We start from the raw sequence: 12305 nt of genomic DNA on the forward strand, positions 1-12305 counted from the left end.
CCGAGGCTTTCTTCTTAAAATTATTCCGGAAATGACCATTTTCCACCAACATAGTGTAACACTGAGAGAAGACATAACTCACGTACGGCTAAAGCTGCTCTGTGCAAGGTGCGGCCTCACAGAGGTCCTACTTCAATAATCAGATGCTTCCAAGTAAAGCAAAAAAAATAACCAACCAACCAAAAAAATCCCCAGTTTTTTACGTTGTATCAGATTTAAATTCATTTTACTATTACCCAGAAAGCCAAACTTCCTGGAAACTTGTTGCAAAAACAGTTGTAAGGCTCTTTGTGAGAAGCTTTTACTACTCTTCTGTGACAAAGAAGCTTCACTTGATTAAGAAGACTATTTCCAAAATAATCTCTATGTTTGTAGAAAAATTGCTGAAGAAACTCCTTTCACACAGATGGCAGAGTCTACTATACTGAAATGTATTTTTCTAACTGACTGGATAAGATGTGGCTCTAATGTCACTGGATACTTACAGGCACTGGATCATAACACCTGGTGAAAAGTTCTCTAACACCACAAACATGTCATATGCAAGTCAAGACATGCTGAGAAATCAACCGTGGAGTCTTAGTTTTGAGCCCCTGTAAACATCATCCAACTTACCTTTTTTGAAGGTCTTGTTAATACTAGTCTGTCCCTCAGCAAAGCTTTTGTCTCCTTCAACGTAAGGGAACACTCTGCCCTGGTGTACCCAATAGTAGTCATGAGAACCAAAGAAGAACACAGGGAAGTCCCCCAAGTCATGCTTAAGGCCCTGGATGTTCAGTGGCACAGACCTGGGATTGCAGATCTCTGCTGGCCACCATCTGAAAACAAAAGCAATTGCAGATCAAGAGAATGAACAAATCATACCATTCTGATACATGGCTGGGCGGGGGTGAGGTTTTGTACATTGCAATTTTCATTCAGATTCTAAGGACAAAAAATAACTTATCTTTAATCCTGCTAAACCACACAACATTTAAAAATATATTGATTAGTGAATTAATGAAATAGTGAACATAGAGTAAACAAACTATACCCTAAACACCCAATCTAGTTTTTTCTTTAAAAATTAATACTTGATATGGGGCTCCTGGGTGGCTCAGACGGTTAAGCGTCTGCCTTTGCTTCAGGTCGTGATCCCAGGGTCCTGGGATTGAACCCCATGTCGGGCTCCCTGCTCAGAGGGAAGCCTGCTTCTCCCTCTCCCTCTGCTACTCCCCTTGCTCCTGCTCTATCTCAAATAAATAAATAAAATCTTAAAAAAAAAAAATTAAAATTAATACTTGACATAAAGAAACACATATCATGAACATACAAATTATAAAACATAAGAACTTGCTACCCAATTTAAGAATTCTAATTCTTAAATTCTATACCAATACTATTCCAAACCCAACTTCAATCCTAAAAAAGTCATGTGTTCCTCCAAATTTGACTTTTTAAAAAAGATTTTATGTATTTATTTGACAGAGAGAGACAGAGCGAGAGAAGGAACACAAGCAGGGGAGTGGAAGAGGGAGAAGCAGGCTTCCCGTGGAGCAGGGAGCCCGATGTGGGGCTCGATCCCAGGACCCCGGGATCATGACCTGAGCTGAATGCAGATGATTAACCGACTGAGACACCTAGGTGCCCCTAAGAATTAACTTAAAATGTAGGCAAGAGGGGCTCAGTTGGGTGGCTCAGTCAGTTAAGCATCCGACTCTTGATTTTGGCTCAGGTCATGATCTCAGGGTCATGAGATCGAGCCCTGAGTCAGGTTCTGCACTCCGCCCCTGCTTCCCCCACCTTCAGCTCATGTGCTCACTCTCTCTCTCTTAAAAAAAAAAAAGGCAAGAGTCTGTGCTCAAATTGTTAAAACACTACTTTGTGTAATAAATATTTTAGGAAATGATTATTTCTTTTTTTTCTTTTTTAAGATTTTATTTAGGGATGACTGGGTGGCTCAGTCGGTTAAGCGTCTGCCTTCAGCTGAGGTCATGATCCCAAGGTCCTGGGATCAAGTCCTGCATGGGGCTCCTTGCTCAGCGGGGAGCCTGCTTCTCCCTCTGCCTCTGCCTGTCACATCCCTGCTTGTGCTCTCTCTCTCTGTCAAATAAATAAAATCTTAAAAAAAAAAAAAGATTTTATTTATTTGACAGAGAGAGAGAAAGAGAGCATGCACAAGCAGGGGCAGAAGCAGGCAAAGGGAGAGGGAGAAGCGGGCTCCCTGCTCCGATGTGGGGCTCGATCCCAGGACCCTAGGATCATGACCTGAGCCGAAGGCAGACGCTTAACCGACTGAGCCACCCAGGTGCCCCGGGAAATGGTTATTTCTAACTCATTTCAAGGTATTAAGTGTATACACAATAACTGTATTCACTGGGTCGGTTAGGAAGGGGACACTTTCTGCCAGGGGTTGTTCCGGGTCCTCGTCACTTCCCCCAGCAGGCTTCTCATTGGGGTAACCAGTTATTGAAAAGAAAGAGCTTCATGTGACCCAGCTGGGCCTGACTGGAAAAAAACACATTAAGAATGAGTCTCTGCAAAACATGTGAAAAGAACCTGACCTGCATATAAAATCTCACTGAGCTGTGAACCTCAATGCTTTGGGCTTTTTAAAAATGTAATGTGATTAAAAATTTTTTTTGAGTTTTTTATTTTTTTTTATTCATTTGAGAGAGATACAGAGACAGAGAGCACAAGCAGGGGAGAAGCAGAGGGAGAGGGAGAAGCAGACTCCCTGCTGAGCTGGGAGCCCGAAGTGGGGCTCGATCCCAGGACCCTGGGATCATGACCTGAGCCGAAGGCAGACACTTAACCATCTGAGCCACCCAGGCGCCCCATAATTAAAATTTAAGTATGAAAGCTAAAGATACTTTCTATTCATAACTTTTCACAAAGGAAATACGTAACGGACAGCATGGTGACCACAGTTCATAAGACTGGATTGTATACGTGAAAGTTGCTAAGTGAGTAGATCCTAAAAGTTCTTACCATGTCTCTTCAGAGGCTGTTGCCATGGAGGCATCATTTCAAAGGCATGTCAAAGCTACTAGAGCCACCTGTTTTTTTGTTTTCTATTTTATTTTACTTTTACTTTTTATTGAGGTAAAATTCACTATTTTAAGTTGTATATACTACAGTTTTTAGTATATTTGCAATGCTGTGCAACCATAGCAGTCACTCCCTACTCCCACCTACCCTCGGCCCCTGGCAACCAACCACTGATCTGCTTTCTGTCCCTACTGATTTGCCTAATTTGGTCATTTCATATAAACGGAATTGTGCAACAACAACAACGAAAACAAGTTCTTATCACAAGAAAAAAAAATTCTGTAACTATGTGTGCTGCTTAACTAGACTTGTTGTGGTGGTCATTTCATAACATATACAAATACTGAATCAACCTGAAACTAATATCATGTTATGTCAGTTATAACTCAAAAAACCCCCCCAAAAACCCAAGAAAGAAATTTTAAAAAGTAGACATTCTGAAATTTATGTGAAGATCTGAAGGCTTCTTACACTGTTTTAGATATTTCTTATCCAGGAATGTCTTATCAATTGTCAAACTTGCACCCCTTCCCACCCTGGAAAGATATATTTTTAATTACAAAAAGCAGTGCTTCTTTTAAAAATTAAAACAATGCAGAAATGTATAATAGAAAAATTGAAAATGCCTCCCCTTTAATTTTATGTCTCATACTATAACATTACATGTATTTCTTTCTGGGGTAATGAAAACAAACCTACAATTTTTTAAACTGTATAAACACATGGAAAGATAATGTATACGCTGTTTAACATTCTTTCTTTTTTTTAAGATTTTATTTATTTGTCAGAGAGAGAGAGAGGGCACAAGCAAGGGAGAGGCAAGCAGAGGGAGAAGCAGGCTCCTTGCCTGGCAAGGAGCCTGACGCGGGGCTCAATCCTAGGACCCTGGGATCATGACCTGAGCCCAAGGCAGATGCTTAACCGACTGAGCCACCCAGGCCCCCCTAGGCTCAGCATTTTTTACATGTTTAATTTCTTTTTTTTTTTTAAAGATTTTATTTATTTATTTATTTGACAGAGAGAGACACAGCGAGAGAGGGAACGCAAGCAGGGGGAGTGGGAGAGGGAGAAGCAGGCTTCCCACGGAGCAGGGAGCCCGATGCGGGGCTCGATCCCAGGACCCTGGGATCATGACCTGAGCCGAAGGCAGACGCTTAACGACTGAGCCACCCAGGCGCCCCTTACATGTTTAATTTCTATTTGCTATTCTTTGGCAAACTGGCTCTTTCTCTTCTTTGTCCCTGTTCTAGGTAAGGTATTTGTCTTTGCTTATTAAAGTAGAAGTGCAAATACTTTACCGTGGCTTAACATTTGACTTTTAAAACTTTGTGTCTTTTGGGACGCCTGGGTGGCTCAGTCGGTTGAGCGTCTGCGTTCGGCTCAGGTCATGATCCCAGGGTCCTGGGATCGAGTCCCGCATCGGGCTCCCTGCTCCGCGGGGAGCCTGCTTCTCCCTCTGCCTCTGTCTCTCTCTCTGTCTCTCATGAATAAATAAATAAAATCTTAAAAAAAAAAAAAATTTAAAACTTTGTGTCTTTCGCCAGAAGTAAAAAATTGCTTATGTATTTAACTGCCAATTTTTTTTGGGGGGGGTGCTTTGAGGTTTTTTGTCATACGTTAAAAAAAAATAGTGTATGTGGGGGATCGCTTCTCAACCTCAAGGCCCCTTATCTTAGCTAAAAACAAAATTTTTAAAGTTAAATAGGTAAGCAAGCAGCATATTCAAAACAGAGAAAATGACATAGCCATTACTAAAAAATTACAGTATGTTTGAAATTCTATAGAAATATATTTTACTTAGTATTCTAATTGAATAGCAGACTCTTATTGTGCCCTCTTGAATAGTATCTATTTTCTTAGTAAAATGATAAACATATGACTCAAAACGTAAAATGTAGAGTTTTTAAAATATATCGCTATTCCGCTCAGTGGAGGCTTGGTAAGGACAGGCTTCTTAAAAGGAGAAAGTTTTTTGAAAATAATGGCAATCACACATACTTCTTACACTTCATTCTCTTAAGAACTAAAAGCTCTTAATGAAATAATTGCTCTCTTTAAATTCTAAAGAGCTCTCTCCTTGCACTCAGTTTAAAGCTTAGCAGGAACTAAAATGGGCAAAGACAGCTATTTTGAACAGGATATAAAGTCTTGATTTTATTAGAAATCAATATGACTGTATCTGGACACAAAGAAAACATCTTCCCTACTATCTACATTAGACCTTTTATTCCATAATCTAGTAGTACATAGTTCATTAGTATAAAATAACTTTCAGAACATAAAAACAAGCCAACCATCCAATCAAAAAAAAAAAAAAAAAGTCCAACAACAACTAACCTTCCCAATCCTCTAAAAACCAACTCAAAAGGTTTCTCTTCTCTTTCTTTTTTTAAGGAAGTAGCTCTGTGGTATTCTACCTATCTCCTCACCAGTTTGTATACAGATTATGAACACCTGTGTCTGAACAATGATTGAATACTTCCTCTTTGTCCTTGGAAAAACTTGCCTGTAATTTCCCAATTTGACCCAAACAATCTGCTTGTAATGTAGTTTCTTGCCAGCTTTACAGTCATTACAATTCCAGCAGCCTTCTGGCATTTCTATGCTCAGGCATTCCGGGTGGAAGGAAGCTGGGCACGATTCACAGCAGAGCAATCTTCCACCTTGAAACAAATAAATAGTCTTAATAACTGAGAAAAGAGGAAAGAGAAAAAGAAAGAGAAAAGAGAAAGTTATCTTTTAAGTGCATTAACTCTGAGTCAAACTGGGGGAAAATAAAGGGACTGAGTCAGGTCTATAGTGATGGATTAAAATAGAAAGCAAATGAACACATTTAGCTACTTCAGTCCCTTTCCAGGGCCGCATGGCCAGACACTCAAAGCTTTGGAGGAGTATGAAAACCATTACTGTGGTCTTTACCCCTTGAAAAGGTGGGCAATTGAGGTATGAGTTTAGCAGGAGCTATAACTCTTAACAGATGACACAACAGATGCATAAAATCTTTAGACTGAGTAGACTTGAGAGCAGATTTTCAAAGAAATATGTAGCAACTTTCTTTTCTCCTTGAGAGCTAAGAAAGCAAGCAATGGTCATCTTTTTATTTTAATCCAGTGCCACAGTTAACTGAATCCCTTTATAATAAAATTAGCAAGAAAGAAGATAGCCAATAGGTTGACTGGTACTTTTTTCTTTCCATAAAAGAATGTGAAAAAGCAAAGGATTGTACTTTCTCAAATTGGTGATTACATTATCATTTCCCTTTCCAGTAAAAATAAAGAAAGTCAAATAGGCTATACAGCAGTGGTTTGCAACTTTTTCATCACCAAGGATCCCCTTTCCCTTCCTCAGGGACCCATGTTTTTTAATATTTTATCAACCAAAAACAAAACAAAACAAAAACCCCCAAACCCAAAAAAACCAAAAAACCCTAAGCCAAAAAAAAAAAAAAAACAACACCCCAAAAAACAAAGCCCCTGTTAAAGGTAACAATTTCTCCTGTTTTTATTAACCAAAGAAATATATAACTGCCAATCAGAGCTTCTGATCCCAATAATAAAACTAGTCTTATCACATTGTTGTTCAAATCATAGCTAAATATAAAGAAACGTATGCAGCCTTATTTTGTGCGAATGTATGATTCTGTTAGATTTTCTGAAATATTAAACATAGTTCAAAAATTTTTACGTAAGTTTTTCTGACTTCATATTGAGAACCACTGCTTTATAGCATAAAACTAAGTAAATGTCACTGTAAAATGAAGTACCATACACAAGGAGATCCCTCTCCAAGTTCCCTAGCAAAATCCTCTCCTTTGAAATGATCTCTGGATTAAGACCAAAACAAGTGCAGCAAACAAAACAAAAGAATATTTTTAAATGTAAAGAAATAGAAGAGATTTGGGGGGAGGTCACCTATTTCTAATAGGTGTTTCAACAAGTGACAGAAGGATGTTAACCACTTTAGATGAAATATAATAAAGACATTTACTGCAAAAAAAAAAATTAATTCTATTGGAAAATCAAGTCTATAACCCATGAATGTACTGAGACTTAAAATCTCATAAGCAAAAGGTTAAGAGCCCTCTACACAACTTTATGAAATCACAGCTCCAACCTTTTGAGGGTTTGCTATCAATTTTCCAGAAAATCTTTTCTTCCTGTAGACTTTCAAACTTCCAACTGATTAACATAAAAACAAAAAGAAAAATCTATATACAGTGATGAAATAAATTACTATATTTCCTCTGCTTAAAAGATTTTGCTTTAATCATTAAGATTTTTTTTTCCTTTGCAGATCTCAATATGGATTCATTGTTCCAATTCTCCAACCTACAGATTAGCTGCCTGAGTGCTCTTAGCCTAGGTAGGGAATTCTGTAAGTTTCAAGTAAAATGAGATAATTGACTTCTCCATCAGAAAGGAAGGACCAGTAGGGAGAGCAGTCTTTGCAAACAGCTTTAGAGGACATGTGATCATTAGAGCTGATGTGGAAAAGTCAGCCTGGCCATTTTTAACATAATGGAATAGTCCTTAATTAAAATTAAAACTTAAAAGTCTTATTTCAGAGGAAATACAGACCCAGAACCGTCAATGAAAATCATCACGATTTTTTGACAAAAAATACACAAGAAAAATAGAAAAATGAAAATATGAACAATCCACCTTGGTGCTATGCAAGAAAACTGCTTTAGGATGCAAGAAGAAGTAAGACATGGTTCAAGCTAAGCAAATAGAGGGCTCAAAATAATTTCAATTCATGTCAAGGTCAATACTGAGTACTGAAAACAAAGTAAGAAACAACTGACTTAATCTAATTTTATGAAGGCGCCAGTAGGAAATAAGGCATTTCCTAAAATGAATGCCTCGGGTAGTCTAATTTTATTGCATTATGAAGTTAGACCTCTCTGTCCATCTTTGTTTTAGAAGTAGGTGGTATCACCAGTCAGGTGACATCCTCTGACTTCAGTGGAAAACAAACAAGCAAGCAAGCAAGCAAGCAAGCCAATACTCTCTCCAACCTATTCCTTATAGGTTCTAGTCACCCTGTTTAGTTAGTGGTATTTTCTTTTAGTCATGGGTTGCCACTTCAGATGTCTGACAAAGAGCAAAGACACATCAAGCAGGCAACAAAAAGAATGAGAAAAAAAAAAAAAAACCCACCTTATTTCAAATATACCCAGTCTATTAGGTATGGATTAATTTTTCTCTAAAGATTCGGAACCTGGCCCCCAGATCATAATGGGAATGTATACAGGAAAAGGCCTTTACCTTCCAGGTTATTCATTTTACCCTCTGGGGTAATAACTCCCTAAGTAATACAGTACTGTTAAATTACCTTTTCCCTGTGTTACAAGTAGGCTATGTAAAGCTAAAAACAAGGTATGATTTTCTCCTATAGGTTAAATTAATTGGGAGAATATAAATATACATTTAGCTCTTGGTTCTCTGTGGATAAACTATCCATAAGCAATTCTTCAGTTGAGCTGGGTTGCCTTTCAATATCCAATATTTGGGTTAATCTCCCCAGCTGCCCACCAAAGCCTCCCAAGAGAAGGGCAGCTAGTTTTCATAGCATCCTAACAAAAACATTTAAGAAACAAAAAGATAGCATATACCCTAAAATCAAAATTTTAAGTATCGATATCTTGGTTTCTCTTTTAATAACCTACCCAGGTTTTTTAGTTGAAAGTTCATAATAATTTATATCATGTCTATTCTTCTCCAACGGTAGTTCTACATCAGGCAAAAGAGCAAGAGCCTTTAGAATATCTTTCTATATATAAAGCAAAATCCTAGCCTTTCAATTGTAATAACCCACAGATATATGGAATGTGTGAGAATTTATTCAAGGAGAAGAGTAAGTAGGTAAGAATTTGTAATAATGGAATTATTTTAAGCCCTTTTTAATAATGTTGCAGCCACATGAAGACACAGTCACAACCACCAGGCAGAATTTACCAAAAGCAACAGATGGTGCTTGACAGGCATACATTTCCCCCCTTCATTTAAAGAGGAAAAAAATAAAAAGGAAATGCAAAGATAAAAGAGAGAAACTATTTTGATTATTACCTTTCTCACATTTCTTTTTGGAAGCTGACGAAGAAGGAATCATAGGTAATTTCATCAACTCTGCACGATTTGATTCATTCAGTAGGTAGTGGGACTTATAGGCATATGAACTGAACATGGGGTCTGAATGGTCCTGAACTATCAGCCCTATACGAAACAAACAGAAAGAGATGAGCTGCAATGAAACTACCCATGATTCCATGAGGGAAAAAAAATAAACCAACATCTATTATGTAGCTGTGCTAAAAGCTGGGGGCGGGGGGCAGAATATAAAGAAAAAGGAAGATCTGACAGAAAAGCCTTGCCAGAGTTATTAAAGGGAGTTTGAGCTACTCAGTGCCTTATCCCATAAAAACCTACACACCCAGAAGAAAACTAAAAATTAATTTGGAGATGTAAACTGCATTTGACGTCATACTTAAAACCCCCTATGGAAGACAAAGCTACATTCCTTAATATTTACAAGTACTATGATGACAATCCAAAGAACAAAATAACATATCACTTAATAGCAAATAAGAGTTATTTACATAACATGGGGTAGAGACACTGATCCACCTTCAACGTATCAAGGAGTACTGAAAGGCAGAATTGAGTCTCTCCTCTAGTCGTATCTTGAGATGTACTCAAATAAATTCTAGCTTTTTCTGCCAGATAATGAAGCTATTCTCTATCAATATGACACATGATTTTAAAGGAGCCATAATTTGTTGAACTTCACTAAGGTAATGCAAACTGTTTACATTTCTTCCCTGCCATGATATAAACTAAAGACAGTTCTTCTGACCTACCAATCCAGCTATCCTATTGGAGGGAAACAGAAGATCTCCTTTAACCCACTTGTGATGCCCACTTCTCCGCTCCCTCCCATCCCCTTCCCCCCTTTGTTGAGTTCACTACAGGCCATTCCTAAACCTAGGGCAGTGTGAGACCAGGGAACATTTCTCTGTTTGGTGACTGGACAGTTCACAATGATCTGGACTTTAAAATACGGATCATGACAGCAGTTTTATAGAGATCATTTTGAGAAGAGGGAAGAGTTTTGTTTTTAAAGGGGTTACCATTTACTTTTTGCCATGGGTGTTATCTTCATTTGGTGCTACCCTACACTGAGAAAGATTTAAGAAACATCTCCGACCTGGAGGACAGAATGGGACTTAAAATTGCTAATTGGTAACAGCATAAAAGTCTTCTAAAAAAAGTTATACAATGTCAAAAGAATTTCATACATTTAACAGAGAGAAGCAGTGTAGTGTAAAAAACAGTGGGTTTGAAATGAGAAAGATCGGGTGCAAATGCTAGTCCCTCTATTTAAACTTCTGCAACCTTCAAGTAAATGATGTAATCTGTGCTTCGGCGTTCTCATCCATATAAAATGGGGCAATAACTCCTTAAGGCAACTGTGACAATTCACTCAGATAGCATATCCAGTAGAGTTTGATTTACAGATACAAAAAAACTGCTATTATTAAAATGAAAAGAAAGCCCTAATCTACCTTCTCCATTATAAATTACCATTACAAAGAAAGGGAGAGAATGTTAAGTAACTTGATTTTACAAACACCCCCCCCCACCACCACCTGCCTGGATGGAAGGAAAGCCTAAAGGATGTGTGTATACTACACTGAAATATGATGGGACACTTTCTATGGCACCATGAGGGTCAGGGGTGGAGCAGTGTTCCTCTAAACCTTAAAACATTTCTAAAAACATTTCTAGATAATCATTCAGTCCTTAAGAATTAGCTGAATGATTTTAAACAATCAATAACCATGAACTAAGAGAAAAATCCTTTGTGAGGAGGGAAAGACTCCGTATAAGGCAAGAAACAAAAGCAAAACAAACTAAGTTTTCTAATACCAAACATACACAATTAAAGTCTCCTTTTTTATGTGTGGATTTATTACAATTATGTCTCTTTTTTTTTTTTTAAAGGGAGACCTCTGTAAAAACTGATGAGAGAACATACATTATTTACTTGTGAAAACTGTTGACTCAAGCCTTCTCAAATCCCGACATCTGATCTATTTAGGATAAATTTCTATATTTTGGAAAGGAAAATGACAGTTTCTATTTACCGTACAAAGTTTCATAGTTAAAATATTTGAGAATTAAATAATCTTGATTACACAGGCATTTAAATACAGTATATCTTTCAGATATCTATCAAATTGTTAAGATGCAAATACAGGTCCTGTAAAACGTGAGTTTTCCCCTCATTTGCATTACTTCAAGCTTTTAATCAAAGCATCTAAGTTAAACTTTAAATGGTTAGTCTCTATAAAACTAGGCTCCTTGACAATGGGCCATTTTCTGCCTATCTTAAATTGAAAATACCTGTTTTAAATGTTTCCCAATTATTGAATGAAAAGAAAGGAGTGGTTAATATATTGATGGTACTTGATTCAGAATGTACCAGGTAAGCCAACATGATAGTTATGGAGTTGACATTTAAAATGTTGGCTCAGGGGTGCCTGGGTGGCTCAGTCAGTTAAGTGGCTGCCCTGGGATTGAGTCCCACATCTGGCTCCCTGCTTGGAGAGCCCGCTTCTCCCTCTGCCTCCCCACCCCGCCGCTCATGCTCTCTCTCTCTCACTTGCTCTCTTGCTGTTGCTCTATCTCAAATAAATAAATAAACTTAAAAAAATAATAATAAAATGTTGGCTCAGTTACACACTCTCTAGCATGCACTGTGTGTTTGTGTGTGCGTGTGCAAGTAATACTAAGTGCCCAGCAAGGTAGAATAAAATGTTTACAAAGCGAGAGAGACTTCATGTTATCACTGACACTCATCTGTCTCTAAAGCTAGCCATCCAATTGATAATTCACTATTTCCATACTATCATTACTTTCTCAGGCATGGGGAGACCGTAAAGACATCAGGGGTGACTTTTTATTTCTTTTGACTATTTGAATCCTTGCTGCCACCTGTTATAATGTGGCACAAAATATTTCAGACCTACTCCTCCATGTACCAGCCAGGTTTCAGAGCAGAATACAGTTGTAATTGCTCTGGTAAAGAAAGACACAATGCTTTCCCTCTAATAGCACACAGCCCCAGGTGCTTACTGCAAACGCTGGCAAACTGAAAGCTATACGTACCATGGACTCAGCTGGCTGCCAGAAGGACTGCCATTTACTTAATCTTTTACTGCCAACCTCTTCTGGCTATTTTTTTTAAAACAAAAGACACCATACCAAAACAAC

General features: G+C 37.9%; 1 protein-coding gene across 1 annotated transcript in view; it reads right to left on the minus strand.

Moving 5' to 3' along the window:
• Positions 1 to 12305, minus strand: part of NSD3 (nuclear receptor binding SET domain protein 3) — a 118775-nt gene that overhangs the window by 15104 nt on the left and 91366 nt on the right. The window contains exons 15-17 of the mRNA XM_044912830.1: positions 9099 to 9245; positions 5537 to 5693; positions 616 to 818 (exon numbers count right to left, since the gene is read on the minus strand). Of these exons, the coding sequence (XP_044768765.1) occupies positions 616 to 818; positions 5537 to 5693; positions 9099 to 9245 (507 nt within the window). The remainder of the gene's footprint in view (positions 1 to 615; positions 819 to 5536; positions 5694 to 9098; positions 9246 to 12305) is intronic.

Source organism: Neomonachus schauinslandi, chromosome 2 (assembly GCF_002201575.2).
Source record: "Neomonachus schauinslandi chromosome 2, ASM220157v2, whole genome shotgun sequence".
NCBI lineage: Eukaryota > Metazoa > Chordata > Mammalia > Carnivora > Phocidae > Neomonachus > Neomonachus schauinslandi.